Below are 20,333 nucleotides of genomic sequence, written 5' to 3'. Positions count from 1 at the left end.
TTGAGGAGACAGATATTAAATCTAGTGCAAATATTATACAGTGTAGACACATAGTCAAATGTCATCCCACTATATGCAAAATTTTTGTGTATATGTTAATATTTATTAAAAATAAATGACTTAGGTTTTTCTCTTAAAAAAACAGTGAAGAATCCATGCTACATGTTGTAATCACTAGTTTGAAAGTCACACTAAAGAATCAGATGACTGAGAGCAAGAATTACCAAATTCTGTGTCATGGCTGATGACTGGCAGAAGCGCTCCTCGGGCACGGAAGCAGATGAGAGACCTGTCTGGGTCCACTGAAAAACAGGGCTTTCCGGGAGGGCTTTCTGGAGGTAATGCCTGCGGAGAGCTTTCTTTTCTTATCATATTATGCTTTCCGGTTATCCGGTAGTTTAGTCTTGTCAGGTATTGTAGTATTATTTAAAGCGAATATATTCATTTTCTAGGTAGTATTTAATTTGCATGTGTTTTCCTCTGAGTGAATTGATAGGATTTGCTTTAGGAAAAGAATAATGTTTATGTTGTGGTATCTTTTTTTATCTATTTACATATTTATATATTTATGTATTTGGTACACAGAAGGGTTTTTGGTGGCTCCAGATTGCCTCCAGCGCTGGTCTGGGTTGCCTTGAGTATCTGGGAATTGAACCACCGCTCCCAGAGACTGACTGCTTTGTTTAAGCAGGCACTTAAACAACTGAGATAGTGGGCGGGCCCCCAAACAGGATCAAAGTCTTTTTTTTTTTTTTTTTTTGGTGGAACTAGGGATTGGACTCAGGCCCTTGCGCTTGCCAGAGAAGTGCTTAGTCCACTGAGCCATCTCCCCGGCCCATGTATTTGGTACACAGCTTGGACTTGTAGCGCTTCTCCTGTTCTCAGTCTCCCCAGCTCTGAGGTGCACCACCACACCAAGTCTCACTGGCTGGCTCCGTGTGTCCAGGAGTGGGGCTGGCCTGGCATGTGGCATTGGGGATCAAACCTTGGTCCCTATAGTTGCCTAAGGAGGCGCTTAGTTACTGAGCTATTTTGGTGGCCTGGTGTTTCTTTTAATTAGACATTTCCAAAGAAAAAAATATGGTATCATTGTTTTATAAGCCCATATTATGTGTATTTTGCATATAGTTTTTCAGAAATCTCAAACTTGAAACCTCTTTATAACTGATCCTTGGATCCCAGCTCAGAACTAAAGGGGCAGAGATCATTGGTGAATCAGTATGAGGCGCAAGAGCTAGCCTTAAAGGTTAGGGAGTGGGGACTCACAGTCTCAGAGTGCCTATTTTTACCATTTATTATTTAACAAAGTTTGTTACTCTGCATACCACACTAGCATTTTTTTGTGTGTGTGTGCATGTGCGTGTGCGTGTGCATGCGTGCATGCGTGTGTGTGTGTGTGTGTGTGTGTGTGTGTGTGGTACCGGGGATTAAACTCAGGACCCTGTGCTTGCCAGGCAAGCACTTATTCTATTGAGCTATCTCCCTGGCCCCTTACTCTTCATACCACAATAAAAGTCTATTGTCTTTCTAGGTCTTTGATTTTGTGGAAAATTTTGTAATTCATTGAAGGGAAATGACATTTAGGAGAAAAATAAAACCTGTGGTTTTTTATGTAGTTTGAAGATTGTTCTTCCTGACATTTCATTTTGGCCTGTTGGTTACCTCCACCCTCCCTCCTCTTTGACCATAGGAATCCAAGCAGAATTCCAAATAGATAATGAATATTCTAATTGCAGTTGCGTATTTCCTTAGGACTGTCCTCTATGAACCCGTTTCCCATATTCGTTTTAGTTTCGACCTCAAAAATTTCAATCACGATAATTCATACTTTTTAATTATTTCTGTCTGATTTTGTGGGGTTTTAATGAAAAAATAAATAGAAAATGCTGGATAAAATGAAAAACAAAACATTTCAAAGCAGAATGGTAAATTTCATATATCTCTTTGCAACTAAATATACAATGTATGTTAGATTACAATGTAAATTGTAAATACAATAGCAAGCACCAGCTTGCTATTCCAATGTGTAGGTAAAACTTTTAACATACAGAAAGAGGACACTTAAATTTGAGTAGGGATAAAATAAAGAAACTCCAGGTGTGTGAATATGAAGAAAGAAATTATGCTTTTTAGACTGCTCTATACAGGATGTTAAAATTCTACAATGCCTTTTTTTCTGTTGATCATATCAAGATTTAAAGATATAAGTGGTCTATAATTCACTGAATCAACATCGACATTGCCTATTGCTTACTTTCAAAAGAGTGCTTCGTTTTCCTCTGAAGCAATACATGATGTATTTAGAACTGCCCAGCTCTTCCAAAGCTATCAGATTAGAAAAAATAAAGATAAATAAAGTGGGTTAATATCCTCTAAAACTGTTTTGTCTCATTTTTAAGTGTCGTCTGGCCGCCTGTCTTTTTTTTTCCTCCAGAAGTAATGATTTTGCTTCTAAGAAGTGACTTATCCTTGGACTGATGATCTGTATTTCGTATAATCCATCAGGGCCTGAATCCTGCTGACTGCACAAAGTCATTACAAGAGCATAAAAATCTAAAACACATTTGAGTTCTATTTTATGTGTACTCCTTTTATTAGGGGAAGCGCAGTGCTGACATGTGATTGGTTGGTGTCTCAGTTTTCTAGCCCATCCGCTAACTCAGAAGACTGCAAGTTTATTGCAGGAAAAAAAATGCTAATAAAGATGAGGGCAGTGATAATGATTTGTATCAACTGGGAGTTTGTTAAAAGATGGACAAATTGGAATTTTCATTTTCAGCAGATTTGCTGTGATACTTTGAAAGTAAAGTTAGATAAGCACTGATTTAGGGTGTTTGCCCCAGCCCTGCAGTGTTAAATAGGAACAGCCAGGCTGAGAGTCTGCTGGTCACTGCCCATACCTACTTGCTTAGAAACACATTCAATAGCAGTTTTAAATAACTCATGAACTTAGAGTCTTGAAAGAAGTAAATGTTATTTTAATGGAACCAACATGCCCTATATTATAATTGGCAACATTTTAAATTCCATTGGGTCATCTCTTTCCTGGGCTATCTGATTTTAGGGCCACGGGAGCAATTGTGTTTTTATTTCTTTTTTCCTGTGTGTGTATGAAGTTGAATTTGATTTTAGAATCTTGATTTCAGTTTTCGATATCAACACTAGCCTCTTAGCTAGTGTTACACATGCGTTTATAGATGCTTCCTGGTGCTGTTCCTATGCCAGTGGAAGAGAGTAAACATTGCCTTACACCTATTAGACTCTGGCATCCCATGGGCAGGAGGGAAGACTATTGGCCGTAGGAAAAATGATAGTGGTTGAAGGAGAATTCAAATTTTAAGAAAGGATTTCCAGATGTTATCCAGATAACCCATTTCAGATTGAATTTTTGTTTCCTTATTTCTAGATCAACATAGACATCTAAATCCTAAACATAGAAATCTAAATCATGTGCCATATTTGTGCAAGAAACCAAAACTAGTTAATTAAAACATTTCACAGCTTTGATGACTGGTTTAACTCTCATGCAAGCTGTTTTTGTTCATGTTAAAATTTATAAGTACAGTACTTAGGTATGAATCTGGTAAAAGACAGTGATTTTAAAAACATAGATTTGTATTACTTCCTAACTTTTGAAACTTATTTCTCCTTTTCCCGTTTGGTTTCAAGGAAGAAATTTTGAAGATAATATCTTAATCTTTCTAGCCATTTGTTAAATTTTACAGTGTCATGGTCAATTTATTCTGTCCAGTTTGCTGTGTGCCCTGGAGTCACTGTATTTTGACATCTGACATCACTAAAGACTCAGTTGGTTTAATTTAGTCTCAAATAAATAAGATCATTTCACTGTCATGTGTGTTATTTCTAAATTTTAAGAGAGAAGTTCACATCCTCCTTAGAAATGAGTTTTCCATTATTTCACTCTGCATTGTAGAGTTTTGCTTTGTTCAGTAACATAAAGCAGTAGGTCAAGTCAGAATACTTTGTAGATTGTAAGGTAATGATGAAAATATGAGCCAGATCTTATTTGTCAGAAAAATGCAAAGGTCTGGAACTAATTGTTGCCCAAATGAATGTTGACTTCAATATTATTTTGGTAGTATATATCCATTTTGTAGGGACTCACAACAACATAGGCTTTAGAGAAATGCATTATAAATGTAGTAAATTAATTATAGAGTTGCTATAATGGCAAAATAGCCTTTTATCTTGATTGTACCTTAGCTTACAAAATTATCATCACAACCCACAGTTACTTGCTTTTCCTCCTTTTCCCACGTAGTGATGACCTGCAGCTAGTCCCAGCATATGTAGGACATGTGGACATTTTTCTCAGATTTTCACATATTTGCCAATAAGCTCATGATTGCCAGTATCTCTTTTTTTAGAACACCCCAACCCAGGCAATCATTCAGCATCTCATTCAAGGAAACACACATCAATGCTATGAAAATAAAAACAGAAGAGAACCCAAGCCAACAGGGATCACGCTTCTCTCGAAGGAGGCTCATGGTTACACTGTACAAAGTCCAATAATCCAGTTAAGACAACTTCAGTAATGTTTTTCTAACTAACTTTGTGTGCATTCATTTTAATGTGAAATATTTTACATTTTTAATCCACATTTTCTCTTTTAGCTGTCTTTTGGGGTGACATTGCCTTAGATGATGAAGACTTAAATATCTTTCAAATAGATAGGACAATTGACCTGACAGAGAACCCCTTTGGACAACTTGGACATACCACAGGTATGATGACTTACTTCGATAAATCTGGGTTCATTTTGGAGAAAATGTTGTGTTGAAATGGTATGAATACTCCGCATCTTTTTGTTTTTTGGACTGGGAATAGAACTCAGGACCTTGCACTAGTGAGGTAGGTGCTTATACCACTGAGCTATCTCCCTGGCTTCTGCATCATTTTAATATCTCATTGGTCAACTTTGTTTTCTTGCATAGAAATGTGTATGTTTAGAAACTTGGGTTTATTTGTAGTGTGTATTTTATTACTTTATTTAACAAACACACTGGAGTGTATATTATATTCCTAGCCTGGTTTTGCTTTGCAAGTATCAATCCTTTGAATCCTTATAACAAACTTATGAGGGTCGGCACCAATATGAATGTTATTTATAAGGGAAATCAAAGTTTAAAGATTGTTTGGCTTTCTTATTGTTACATAATTGGAAAGTGGCAAGTCAGAGACAGAATTCTGGCCTGGGGAGAGAGCTCAGTGCCTTAAGCACCTGCCTGGCAAGCACAAGGTTCTAAGTTGGGTTCCTGGTACCAAGAAAAAAAAAAAAAAGAAAGAAAGAAGGAAGGAAAGAAAAGAAAAGGAAAAAAAGAAAAGAGAAAGACAAAGAGACTGCAGGGCTGGTTATACAACTCAGCAGATTAAAGCGCACGCAAGCAGGAGCAGGGGCCAGGGGTTCAAGGCTGGGGCCTGCTGGGCCCGCCTTGCCCGGGGGTGCACTGAGGTGGCGATCGAGACTGGGTGTGGTGGCGCGCACCTATAATCTCAGCACTTGAGAGGCTGTAAACAGGTGGATCACTACAAGTCTGATCTAATAGTGAGACCCTGAACACCCTGTGGACCCTTCCCTAAAAATAAAAAAAAATAAATAATAAGAAAAGAAAAGAAACAGAATTCGATTATACAAAAGACCCCAGTCTAGATGAACCAGTGTTATATTAAATTGCTTCCCACTTGGTTATTCAGTTGTGAAGTGTTAACTATTCTTAGAGCAACTAATGAACATTTTAGAAATGTACAAATATCTGACGAAAGCCCAAAGCTTTAGTTGTTTTGAACATGTTTGAATTATATCTATACAAGAAGTGCAATAGTTAAAAGTTTACTTCAGTTCTTATTTAAAAATTGGTTTTACAAAAAAAAATTAAAATTATATTTTTCATTTCTATTCCATGTTATAATTTGGAGAAAATAATGGGAGAGTAAAAGGATAAAATTTCATTTTGTAGTTCTATCTAGAAGTTATTCCACGTAATGTCTTGTGATTTCATTACCTTCTTGTCTTTACTATTTTTATTTTCTTCTTTTGTTTCATAGAAAATAAAATATGTCATTTTTTCTTGTACCTAGTGGACAATTACATAGCAGACTTAAGACTTTTGACAGTGAGTCAATATACTTTTCTTCAATTTTCTTGTCTTGCAAGTTTTTTATTGTAAGCAAATTTCCAATGTATGGAAAAGTTAATAGGATTAGGGCCAAGGATATAGCCCAGCAGCACAGCACCTGCCTGGCAAATTCAAGGTCCTGAATTTGATCACCAAGACCAAGAAGAAAATCAAAAACCAAAAAACAAGAAAACAAGTTGATAAGGTAGGAGAAGAGACACCAGCTTTTAACACTTTGTCAATTTGACCTACAGGTGAGCCTTTATATGCATCAGTGTATATGAAACAGTTTGAAATTGATTAAAGAAAATTGGTTTAAAAAATTGTTTTTTTTTTGTAAAACCAATTTTCATGTGCAAATAATAGCATGAAAGCATTTTATTATTAAATAGTCTAGTATGTACTCTTTAAGAATAAAGATATTGCCTTGCACAGGCAAAATATTGTCAGATCTAAGACAATTATTTCAAACAAAGAGTATATAGGATAAAACCTAAATTTAATTTAAAATCTAAAAACACTATGTAAGCTTAGCAAGCTTTGTCTTTGCTACATCTATAGTGATAGCATTTTTCTGAAACCCACCCTCCGGTAGGGGAAGATCTTGCTTTGCAGTAGAGCCGTGCTGCGTTCTGGTGGAGCACATTTATTGGCAGATTCTTCAGTTGCTCTAGCTCTCTTAACACTACCATGAAAGGCATTTATTCTGGACAGAGGAACATCGATACCACGCAGCAGGATTCTAAGCCCACTGTGAGTGGCATATCCTACCAAAAATTTCCTTTGCTTCAAGATTCATTTTGGTCATTTCTCTAACTTTTTCCCCATTGTTTTAAAGCCTTTAATTATCTATGATTTAAACATTTCTAATTATCTTTTTCAGCACTGCAGTTTGAATCCAGGGTCTGTTTGCTGAGACATGCTTCCAAACTTTTTTATTCTAAGGCAGAATTTCAGTATGTTGCTAAGCTGCCCGGGCTGGGCTCATACTTGTTGAGCTTCACACTCCCTTAGTGCTGGGATTAGAAGTGTGCCTCACTATGCCCAGTTGTTTTTTATTATTTCATTTAAAGTTAAACTCTGTGATCGTAGATCTGGAAAAAAATAACATTATTTTAAACACATAGAATAAAGCAGATTATATGTACTGTTAGACACGGTTAATTCTAGTGCTTTACTTTTACTCTTTTGTATTTTTAAAAAATAAAACAAAAACATTTATTCTAGATGTGTTAACTAAAGGCACATATATCTTAAACTTCAGTAGTAACTTGCACTACTTAGGTTAATTTCAAACAATATAAAAGTATTGATTTTTTCGTCTTCTTTTTAATTTGTGTTGTATTAATATGTATCTTAATTTAAAGTATACCTTTTTCATGAATATTTATTTAATTTATATATGTTTAGTATTTTAGAACAGCTTCAAAATAAGCATTTTTCCTTTTTGCCATTTTAGTGAGCTACCTATGCAGAGGTTTATTTCAGTTGATATAAAAATCATTTAAAGCTTGATAAAATATATGTAATACATTATTGTCTTTGATAGTTTTGAAATGTTATTTATTCAATTCAATACTTAAGATTACCCTTATAATACCTCAATATTAAGAAAGACATTTCTATACTTAAGATTACCCTTATAATACCTCAATATTAAGAAAGACATTTCTTTTTTCTCATAAGTAGCCGCTTTATAAATCTATTTCTATTTCTTTTTTAAAATTTCTATCTATTTCAGACCTTGCTAGTATAAATATAGTTGCTATACAATGGTCATTTAAAACTATAGATACCATTCGTTGAAAATATTTTTGTAACTACTTAGGAATGAATACTTTTAACTATGACATCATCTTTCTAAGACGTTCAATGAAAAAAATGTCAAAAATTTTTGTCCAGATGTACAGCAAAAAATGTGACCATGCAATGCAAGTAATTAGGCAGATTACGGGTCAGTGAGCAAGTACTTGCCTTATAAGGACTTACTCGCTTTTCCTGTTAAGAGGCTTATATGGCAGCAGATCTTATTGTTCTAGTTTTAGCTTTCCAGGTATTAGATTTAGTTCAAAGTCTGAGAAGAGTCTGTTGTCTTTGTGGATTGACTTTTATTGTCTTACCCCCAAGAAACTGTAAAACAGACATTGATAGTGCTGAAACGCATCTGTACTTGTGCTCGTGTTATTAGTAGTTGTGTTGGTTGTTTAGTCAGTGATAACTCTTACTTATTCATCCATAAAATCCTCAAGGACAGTAGGACAAATAAAGGATGAAACCTGGAGCAGCACTTTATGCAAACAATGGGATGAGACGCAAGGGTCTCGGCTTGGCCAAGCCTTCTGCTTTTCAGGTTGTGCCAGGAACACCCTCCTTCTCTACTGGTTAAATCAAAAGGCATGTTTCCTCTTTCCACCCCACTCCTCTTCCTTTTGCATTCCTTTTACTTTTCCATTGTGGGTTCAATAAAACAAGTTTTGCAGTTGAACATTTGCGTTCCTACCTTGACTTTTCATTCAAATAATACTAATTTTAGCAATTAGTGAGCTCACTTTGTAGAATTTAAAATGATTTGAATTTCTTTTAAAAATTTTCAGAGCTTTAGAATTCAACTTGTAATCTTTGCAGATCTGCTTTCCTAATATTTCCATTTCCGTTTGCTGATTTGGCTGCTGAAAATATTCAATTTTCATTGGGAAAATAGCTGGAATGTAATCAATAGGACGAAATAACTGCTGTCATTTTATATAACAATATGTGATGTCGAGGTCACAGTGAAGAAAAATATTTCAAATTATCAACAGTTACTCAATTGTCATCATGTCCAAATAAAGTCATTTGAATTGCTCCTTACATCTCACACATGGAAGTGCCTTACTTTTTCTTACCGGCGTGTGTTGCTATGGAAGTTTTACGCTCTACAAAGATTCTTAGACATGCCTAATTCTAAGACCATGGAAAACCAATGCCCAGAGAGAAATCGTTGTAGCATATTGCTGTTGTCTGTTTGTAAGGTCCTTCAAAACCATTTGAATTTAACTTCATTTTCTCTCTTTCTTTAAGGGGGACTTGGAGACCATGGTATAACAAAGAAGCGAGGGGCCCTCTATCAACTCATAGACCGGATAAGAAGAATTGGCTCTGGTATATCAATATTTAAAGTTGTGGGTTCTTGCCTTGACATATAGTAAATATTATACTCATTGCAGTTTAGTACTTTTTAGAATCCAGGACCAGTGAGATAACTCAGAGGACTAAACACCTGCTTGGGAAAGTGCAGCGTTCAGGTTCAATTCTAGGTACCACGGGTCACGCCGGCACTGCTCCTGGATGCACTGAGCCCACCAGTGAGACTGGGTGTTGTGGTACATGCCTGTAGCCCAGTGCTGGGGAGGCTGAAAACAAGAAGATCACTATGAATCCACGCTGTGTAGTGAGACCCTGTATCAAATATATTAAAACAAAATCCATATAGCCTTATGATGAGGTATGGAGGCTTTATGCTTAAAAAATTACTTATTGATTTTTACTTGGTTGGCCTGTAATTGATGTAATATTTTCAGAACTTAATTTGGGACAATTTGAACTGCTCCTTATGTTAGATTTCTCCCTATTAAAATGTGCTAGATATTTATTTTATTTTTGAAAGCTTTTCCCAGTTAATTGGGTATCTTATGAAGATATTTTTATAAAGCATGGAGCCCAACCATTTTAGTCAACTGAAAAAATCTGAACTTTTTGTTTTGAAATAATGTAAAATGTACTTATACTAAATTAAATTTATTAGATGAAAATAATTAATATTTTTACCATTAAAACATATATGTGCCATTCAGAACACTTATTTTGTTTTTACATTCAGTTAATGTTCCTAGTATTAAATTTATTAACCACTGTTTATAGATTTAACTTTTAAAAAAATCTTCCATTCATATGTTCATCTATCAATTTAAGGTTTCCTCAAATTGATGGATTATAATTAAATTCTTGAAGTATTTTCAAAGAATAAATAATTTACCTGAGCAAAGAAACTTCGCTCTAGAACATTGAAAAGATAGACTTGTTAGAGACATAGACTGAGGGACCATGTAGTTGACATTAATTATTTTAAAGCATTTATTAGCCATAGGGTGTTTGTATCCACAATGAGAGATGAAAAAGAAAGAATAATCATGTATATGAAAAAGAAAAAATTAGCAAAAATATAGAAGGTCATGAAGCATGATAAAGCCTCTACCTCTGCAAGCTGCTCCAGGATGGCCTGGATTTGATGCTGGCCTGGTCCTGTGGTGTGTGACTGCTGAGTCTCCCTGGAGAACAATCCACAGGAAACTGCAGGCAAGGGAAATGGCAGCTGGCCTCAGGTGGCTGAGTCTACACTTGTCATTGTGTTATTTTTATGCCTATCTATATATAATGTACTATTCATAATTTGAGAATACTATTCATAATTTGAGAATGTACTATAATACACAAATCCTAACCTACAAGTTTAAGGATTTAGCTGGAATAAGAAGAGTGTTGTTAGGGCTGGCCAAAGAGCTCAGCTGATTAAAGCACCTGCAAGCAGGCACAGGGGCTGGGGGTTTGATCCCAGCACCTGCTATGCTGGCCTCACCCCCGGGGCACATTGAGAGGGTAGTTGAGACTGGGTGTGGCAGCACGTGCCTATAATCCCAGCACTTGGGAGGTTGTAAACAGGCAGATCACTATGAGTCCGATCTAGTAGTGAGACCCTGAACACGCTGTAGACCTTTCCCTAAAATGCAAAAAAGAAAAAAAAAGAAAGGAAAAAGAGAAAGAAGAGCATTGCATACTATAGAATTTTGTTAAGTACTTTTTTCATATGGGAGTGCACTGGCAGTGAGTTTAATAAGATAGAAAATACAGAACAGTATTTTCAATTGCTTCTATGCTTCCTGGCTATCTCCTGCACGTTTTATATGGGAATTCATCAACTTCAGGCACAGAGCATTCAGAAACAGTATTTGGCATGAAATGCTTAAATATTTTAATGCTTTTCCAAAGTATGTAATATAGCTGAAAGGTTTTTCTTCTCTGCCTTTTTTCTTAACTTCGGGCATATTTATACAAATATGTAAATAAGACATTTCAACTTTTGTCCTTTAAGAGGTAAATGACTCCCTGACCAAGAACTTCTGTTTCACAGAATGTTTTAAATGTCACTACAGGCTTGCAGCAGAACAGCACAGTTAAGGGAAAAGTACCTCAAAAATTCTCAGGGCAAAATGAGAAAAATCGGGTTCCCAGAGCTGCTACATCCAGAACAGAAAGAATATGGCCTGGAGGTGTTATTCCTTATGTTATAGGAGGCAACTTTACTGGTAAGATATTCCCAGAGTGTCTGTTTTGATAAAGAAATAGAAGCTATCATATAGGCAAAGTGTGTATTTGTATAGAATATTAACCCAAAGACTTAGTATTCAGTGAAACTTGGAAAAATACTCCATTCACCTCAGTTACTAGTTTAGAATTTCTTTGCGCTTGAGAAAATATTTTTAGTCTTGCGTTCTAAGAGTCCAAAATGCTCTTATTGTTTTTAAGCAGACTTTCAAATGTGCCCACTAAGTGTGGAGGCTCATTTCTCTTCATATGACAGGAGGAATGTACACACCCTTTAGATAGCCTTGCACACACGTAATCGTAGAGATAGTGAGCTTGACCTTCTGATTATGAAGTGAGTGTCGATTCTTCACAGTGGCTGATTTGTGGTGCTATAAACTAAGTCTTTGGTGGATGATAGTGGTGGCATTCTGAGCAGCCCTGGCAGCCTCAGCATGGAGGAACCAGCACTGGCAAGCACCAATTAAAGGCATGTACTTTTCCAGGCAGCCAGCGGGCCATGTTCAAGCAGGCCATGAGACACTGGGAGAAACACACCTGTGTGACTTTCATTGAAAGAAGTGACGAAGAGAGTTATATTGTGTTCACCTATAGACCCTGTGGGTAAGTAGGCTAAGAGAAGGACTTCAGAAAGTTTACTAGGAAAATAAAATTTTAAAACCATAGGTAAGATTCAGGTCTTCATATTTGCATCGTACTTGAGTCATGCACAAGTTGAATTTTTGCATGGGAAAGTAGTAGGATACATATTTGGGAAATAGACTTCAAGATCACAGAAGTTGTGTGGCTGTAGCACACGTGTGCTCCTCCACCACCACAGCTGCCTTCTTGTGCAGCAGCGGCCCTGCAGACGTCTCACTTAGGCGAGGGGGAAGGTGTGTGTGCTGTCTGGCCGTGCTGCTGTGCTCACTGTAAAGTCTATGCAGTAAGATTTTGGGATGATGTTCACCAGGCATTTGGTGTCCACCCCACCCCATAGCAACGCCCTGATCACTGCTCTCTCCAGTATTTCTCACCCTATGATTACACCCACCCTCACTCATTGCCTCCCTGAGCTGCTGCCTCTAGAATTCCCTTCTGAACATGCTCCTTGGATCAGCATTTCACACTTTCTGAGACTCTCCAGCCTTTTCCACTCTAATGATGTTTTCTAGATTCCTATTTTATAGGATAATGAATATTTTCTGAAAAAATTTAAAAAAGGTTGTGTAAATTGTGACAACGCGTGCTGTATCTTCACAGGTATGTAAGGTACTGAGCAAGGTGTCCGTGGTCATTGTTAATATTCAATTACTTGAACATGTTTCTGAAACATAGCTGGAAAGAAGGGACACTTAGCTCCTTTGAAAGGTGAAAACCATTAGCAGTATCTGAGGCTGATTTGGGAAATTTTGGCCTGGGGATAAAATCTAAGTACTTTGCTATGACATTTAAGGAATGTCATGAACTTACCCCACTTCCATTTTCAGCTGCTTGCGTTCTGTGTCTCTCCACAAATCCCATAATCCAGCCATGATACAGTAATAACAGTTCTCCAAGCACTGTTGCATTCTTGAAAAGTTTTCTTATGGTTGAAGTTTTCACACTGCTTTTCCCTGTATTTCCAACTAATTAGAATTTGTATATAAAGCTTTGATTAAATCCAGCTTGTTTTTCCTAAGAATATGTGATAGGTGGTGTTGTCTACTTTATAGGGTTTCTTGTCAGGAGCATTGTTGCCTGGATTTGTCTCTTTAGGATCCATTGGTGATTGACCACTAGAGGCTCAAGCGGTGGTAGCCCCTTCCCTTTATTGTAAATATTGTCACCATTCCAAAATGGTGAATTTTTTCTAGTTGTTTCCTTTTAATTGTTGTTTATATTTACTAGCTGAAATTCTTCCAGAATGATGAATTTTTACCAGTCTGCTATTGCTGTTGGATACCTTTTGTTGTATTTCATGTGGAGAAGTCAAAATAAAAGCTTAACTTTTGGAAAAAATAGTCCTTGCTCTAATGACATGTCCTTATTCAGGAAACAAAAGATTAGGTCTTAGCATTGGGTCTGTTATGTCATCTTTGTTGTGCTGTATTTTCCTAGAAAATAATTTAACTTAAAAAATAAGGCATTTCAACATTGGCTCCATTTGAGGAACATTATAAAAGGTTATGCATCATTATCTTTCTAGATATTTTTGGATAGTGCCATAAATTATTATTAAGCAATGTTTAATAATTAAGCAGTGTTTTCTTCTAAATTACTCTAATTTTAGCTGGATAAGTTTCAGTTACATTTGAAATGTCTCCTGCTTCTTTATATCTGTTTAATATTTAAAAGGCCCATGTCTTGACTGTCCTTCTTTCTTTCTAATTTTCTAATTGGAATAGATAGAGCTTAGTTTACATATTTCTAAATATATAATGTAGTTAGATCAATGCCTCTTCCTTCTCACCCATATATTTTGTAAAAGAAACACATCCAAAATCCTTTTTCCTTTTTTTGTTTTGCTCGTACCAGTTACATTACCTCAGCTTGTTCAGACATCTGTCTTTGTTAATGATCAGGGCAAACAAATCTCCATCTACTTCATGACGCCTCTACTTTATGTGGTTATGAAAGAATGGATAGTTTAAACATTGTCTTAACACAGCGTTTACATTATAAAGGAATGTAAGGTTTATCTTTTCCACTAGAAATATTTAATAATTTGAAGAAGTGTTTAAGAACATATACTTCAATAACTTAGCAATATAAAAATTGAATATGACCTGACCAAAAATAATTAAATCTGTAATTGCACTCTAGAAACTAAATTCTAAGAAACTGAATTCTCAGAATTCTAAATATTAATGTATACATATTTTTGCGACTTTTATAGTAATGATGTTAAACTTGGGTGATCTGTTTTGATACTCAGTTTATAGTTTGAAATTTGTTCCAAAATATTTTCTCTTTCTGAAATAGGATATTTCATTGCCTGAAAGTTGATCACTGACCTGCTAGTCATTCTAATTATTTTGTACTTCGAAGTTCCTTTGGAAATGAGCTTAGCCACAATTTAAAAACAATTATTTTGACACTTTGCTATAAAAGCTGTGTACTTAACCCCATAAAAATTCAATTATTAAAGGGTTTAGAAGTTGGTACTGCACAAAAGTATTTGGAGCCAACTAAATACATACAAGTTGTGATTAAAATATACAGTGAATAATTAATTTTTAATATTTATTCCAGTAAAGATTTACTGCTGTTAATCCTCCTCAAAATACTTCAGCTTGCCTCAGAAACACTTAGCCCACTGGTTTAGCCTCTTTCTGAAGCAGTTCTAGAAGTTCTCTCCCGTGAGTGTTTAGTTATTCTATTGCAACTGCCTTGGGGGCCAGAATCTGCTCAAAAGTTCTTTCTTGCAATGTCCTTTGCCTCCAGGGAAGAGTTGCCAGAGGCACAATGCCATACTTGGTAAAAAAGTATGTGTGATGACACATCATAAGGTTTTTAATTTGATGGAAGTTTCCACAAATATTTTGAAACAATTCAAAGCAACCATAAAAGACACTCATGAAAAAGGCCTTTCAGAACTGCTTCAGAAAGTGGCCAGGATATGGGATAAGTAAGTGTCAAGAGAAGGAAAATATTTGGAGTGGAGTTACGTGTTTTGAGTGGAGTTTATCTTTTGTAGAAGTATATTTTTTAACTCAAATAGGTGCTGTATTTTGTGAATATGCCTCATGGATATTACCATAAGTGGCGTTTATTTATTACAAAATTAATTAGCATCAGCAAAACATTTTATAACAGAGGTAATATTGTTCCAAGTGAGAGATTTATGGAACTGAATCTATTACCTAACCTATCATATAAACTTACATAGATATATAGCCTGCATTTTCACTAGTTTTTAGTTTCTAGAACCATTACTTTTCTGTCTACTAACCTTTAATGAGTGCGAAAAATCAAATAATTGAACAGACCATGTAAACCACTTAAGTGTCTTTTTGATTTTGTGACTTAACTTCAATTTAATTTTGGTTTATTTGGCTATTCAGAGTAAGATAACAGTCTTTGGGCCAGGGAGATAGTTCAGTGGAATAAGTACTTGCCTGGCAAGCACAAGCTCCTGAGTTCAATCGCTGGTACCACAAAAAAAAAAAAAAAAAAAAAAAAAAGTCTTTTAATAAGGAGCGGCGGAGATGGCTCACTAGTGTGACTGCTAGGGTGCCTTCTGTAGGGGGCTGGTGTCCTCCTGTGCTTTTTATACAAATAAACCTGAGAAAAAAAAAAAAAAAAAGATAACAGTCTATTTTATACTTATGATGTGAATTTTAGGAAAATAAACTTGTACATAAGGTGTTTTCTTTCTGCAAGGAGGTTGTAGTTAGACAGAGAAGTGTGCTAGCCTACAGTTTTATTCATACACAACAAAAATAAACTATCGTAAGCAGGAACAATAGCTTATGGGAAAGCTATTAGAGAATTTCTAGACTTGTACCTGTGGTAAAATCGGTGGGGCAGGCTGAGGAATGATTCTCAAGAGAGGAATGCGTCACCCTTACTGTGTGCACCATGATCGGGGACTTGGAAGCTCTGTCTACTGCTGGCATCTGTCCCCTCTGCCCTCTGTAATCTGCTCTTCCAAGAAGCCTTCTGGAGCTCTGTATGCTGACTGCTGGGTGGCAGGTGAATTCTAGGGGCTGGAACACAGCAGGGAGCAAAACAGGTAAGGCCTGTGCACACGAAGAGATTCCATTTCAGGGTGAAGAGGCAGAAAAGAAAAACGGGTGAAATATCACATTTACTAGACACTTTAATGGAGAATGAAAGAAAAATTAGTGGGGTGGAGGGTGCGTTTATGCAAAGACTAGAAAAAGATAGGGGAAGAACCATCTGGACATCTGGGAGAACTGAGCTCCCCTCAGAAGGGATAGACAGGAAATAGACTCTGAGGCACAAGAGTCTCTCTGCTTGCATGTTCAAGGCAGAGTGAAAAGAAAGATATGACAGACCTTGGGTGAGTGGTGGTAGGGCACTGGTAAGACACTGGTGTGCGAATATTCTTGTTGTTTTATTGTGAAGAGTTTAAAGAGCTTGTTTAGTCAGCTGAGCAAGTTTATGCCATATTCCCCAGTGACCCCTTGGTCTCGGTAGCATAGGGCAGCAAACACCTATTCCTTCTTTACACCTTATGTGTACTTTGGCCCACAGTGGCTCTGTCTCGGGGCTGTTATTCTCACAGCCAGGGCAACTGAGAAGCCTGTCTTTGCATGTAGCTGTTCTTGTGGCAACTGAGATGGGAATGATACGGTCACTGTGCTTTGGCTCTTAAAAGGTTCTCTAGAAATACAATTTTACAGCTTTGTATTATTATTATTATTATTATTATTTTGTTTTTATGTATTTGCTAGAGAATCTCACTATGCAACTCAGACTCATAGTGATCCTCCTGTTTTCAGCCTTACAGGCATGTGCCACCACACCGGGACTCAGTGACCGGCTCAGTATGCCCAGGGGCTGGGCTGGCACAGCTTGTGGTGCCAGGGATCAAATTCTGGTCCCTGCACTTGCCTAAGCAGGTGCTTAGTCCACTGAGCTACCTCGCCAGCCCTAGCTTTGTGTTATTGTACAAAACTATTTTGTATCATTTAATATAATACTTTATAGTATTGTAAGAAATACAATAATACAGTTTTGGCTTTAGTAATGTCCTACATAGCAAGCACATGACAAAACCAGCACTAGTCAGGGTGCAACCCTGTGCCAGAGAAGAGTAAGGGACATTCTTGAGTATTGACACAGTGAGCCTCAGAGCCACTCAAGAACGTCTTCATGTGACTTGACATTTTAAAAATATCAACGTGATGAGGAAAGCCTGTTGTAGGAAGGCAAGAGGGAAAAAAGGCCAGTTAGGAGACGTGGCTTGGACAAGAATGTAAGCAGTGGTGACCAAGAGGAATAGATGGATTCTGGATATAGACTGAAGGTAGAGCCCATAGTATTGCTGGGAGAGAAAAGAATATAGAAATGCTCTGAGTTGAAAACAGAAGGTTAAATGAAACCAGAAGAAACAGGAGTTACTTTAAACTTGATGGGGAAGCCAGTAGGTGGAATTTTTTTAAACATTGAATTAGGGTTGTAATAATTTGAGATGTTTATTTCTCTTTCAAGTGGAGAAGTTATAAAAAGTGGATCAATATTCAAGCTCCCTATTTAACAAATATTGCTTGGCTGATGCTAGACATTGCTTTAGATACTTGTGACCAATCAATACACCAAAAGGATGAAGAGCTCCGTCTTGATTATTTATTTATTACAGGGTCTTGCTGTGTAATTCAGACTCATAGTGATCCTCCTGTATCAGCCTCACTAGCCCTGGGATTACAGGAATGTGTGCCACCACACCTGCTTTAGGGGTTGGCACATCATGTGGTACTGGGGATCGAACTTGTGTCCTTGCAATTGCCTGACAGGTGCTTAGACCACTGAGCTGTCTCCCCAGTCCAATATTATCTTATATTTTCACGGTGACATTAGTGTTGGTGACCTGTTGTTATAGAAAATATATGAGTGGGGGCTGGGGAGATAGCTCAGTAGAATAAACACTTGCCTGGCAAGCACAAGGTCCTGAGTCCAAACCCAAGTACCACAAAAAAAAAGAAAGAAAATATAAGAATGAATGAATAAATAATTTTGTGCAAAAAATGTATGGTTAATCTAAATAACTGGAGAGATTTTACATACAAGAGATGAAAACGAAGAAACGATTCTAATTTTATGAATGTCTTTATGGATTAAAATCAAGGGAAGTTTTATACTGCAGGCAAATGTAGGGAATATCAAATTTTGGATTTGTGCTTTATGATTTAAGAAGAAGCAAGATTTTCCAGTACTTGGTGAAAGTTTCTCTTGAGAGAACAGATGAACCTTATAATGGCCAAACTGTAAAGATAGCACTCAAATTAGAAATAAAAATCCAAGAGTCTTATGGAAGAAAATGGGATCAAACCTGGGTTACTCTGGAGATTAAGATGGTGGTTGAGTATGATCAAATTGCGCTGTCTTTCGCTGAATGGTGCCTGCCATTCCATCCCTGATACTGTGTAAGCGCTTATTTAGGTATTCAGTTAATTTGAATTCTAGCAAAACTTATAAAAAAGTTTTATTTTATTCTTAATAAAACTTTTATTTAGTCCAGGATCAAAGTACATTTTTTTACTTTTGTATGACTATTGTGAAATAATAGCTTTATGAATAAGGCAGAATGAAATCTATTATCCCTTTCCATTTTGAAAACCCATCTTTTCATAGAAAATTGCAATGGATTCAATTATTTTAAAATGGGTTTTAAGGATTAAATACATTGATCATGTTGCTTTCCTTTCTCCCAGAATTTGTTTTGCAAAGTGTTCTTTGATTATAACCAGAAAGAATGATTCACTGTGGATAACTTTCTTGGTATATAATTGTTTTATTATTTCTATTTGTTAAACATTGGTTTAAGGTAGTAAAGGTTTCAGTTTTAATCTCCAAAATTTTCAAAAAAATATGTTTTTCTCTAATACTGTTTGGGTAATAAGTAATAAGTAAGAATTTGAGTACCTATTGACTACCTTTGTATAGATTAAAATGATTATTAAGAAGTTACCTGGACAAATGATACAATTTACTGACTTCTGTCATCCCATGAGTTTTCAGTTCTTTCTGCAAATCATTTTTTAGGGTTTAATTGGTATAATAAATGATCATGAATTTATAAATATTATAAATAATGAGCATGAATTAATACTGATGGTATTTGCAAATAATAAATATGAATTAGCTCATCTAAGTGGCCTAACAGAAAAATGCTTGGAGTAACATTGGGAAGCACGCACGAGAATTTATGTTTGTGTGAAATCAAAAGGACTATCAGATGTACTGGGGAACTTTGAATAGTAAGTCTTTTTAATCACTTGAATAATTAATTTTTGCCTTTTTAAACTTAATAAATCTGAAAAGTCTATGTCTATACACCAGTGTAACAGTATTCAAGACTAATTGCTTAGTCACCTGCTGCTAACAGGGTAGTCCCATGGATAAGTTACTAGAGTGTGAGGACTAGTTGTTGTTGTTATTATTATTATAATTATTATTTTGCACTGGAAATTGAACTCAGGACCTTCTTGTTGCTAGGCAGGCACTTGTGCTGCTGAGCTATATCCCCCGTCTGAACTCTAATTATTAAACTTTTAGATACCACTGTGACTACTATCACAAAATAACATGTAAGATTTATTTTAATGGGTATTGATGTGTACACTAATGTGTAAGAATCTCCTGGACTCACACACGCACACGCGCGCGCACACACACACACACACACACACACATACATGAACACAAATGAGCAAATAGAACCTTGATTTAAGGTAGAAGATATAATTTAGCATATATAAATATCAATGGATTGATTAATGGAAAATATTCCTTGGTGTTTCATATTCTATTGCAACAATATATAAGATACTTTCAGTAAGTGAAAGAAGAAAATAACATTCACATATTAGCTTGAACAGTTGATACAAATCACAAAACTAGTTGAGATATCATCTCACCCTAGAAAGAATGGCTATCATAAAGAAATCACCCAACAACAAATGTTGGAGAGGCTGTGGGGAAAAAGGAACCCTTCTCCACTGCTGGTGGGAGTGTAGACTGGTGCAACCATTATGGAAATCAGTATGGAGACTCCTTAGAAAAGTTGGTCTGGAAATCCCCTTTAAACCAGCTATTCCTCTCTGGGGAATTTTCCTGGAGGATCTGAAAACATCATATCATAGTATATATGTGTGCCTATGTTTATAGCAGCACAATTTGTGA

The 20,333-nt window shown here is 36.2% G+C and overlaps 1 protein-coding gene across 1 annotated transcript in view; it reads left to right on the top strand.

The window, feature by feature from the left end:
- Positions 1-20,333, top strand: part of Tll1 (tolloid like 1) — a 221,981-nt gene that overhangs the window by 99,848 nt on the left and 101,800 nt on the right. Inside the window, exons 2-5 of the mRNA XM_023714616.1 lie at positions 4,638-4,748; positions 9,201-9,281; positions 11,330-11,482; positions 11,987-12,104. Of these exons, the coding sequence (XP_023570384.1) occupies positions 4,638-4,748; positions 9,201-9,281; positions 11,330-11,482; positions 11,987-12,104 (463 nt within the window). The remainder of the gene's footprint in view (positions 1-4,637; positions 4,749-9,200; positions 9,282-11,329; positions 11,483-11,986; positions 12,105-20,333) is intronic.

The sequence above is a fragment of the Octodon degus genome, unplaced genomic scaffold (genome assembly GCF_000260255.1).
Source record: "Octodon degus isolate 3935 unplaced genomic scaffold, OctDeg1.0 scaffold00036, whole genome shotgun sequence".
Taxonomy (NCBI): domain Eukaryota; kingdom Metazoa; phylum Chordata; class Mammalia; order Rodentia; family Octodontidae; genus Octodon; species Octodon degus.
Note: the sequence above shows the minus strand (reverse complement) of the source record. Positions and strands in the feature narration are given on the sequence as shown.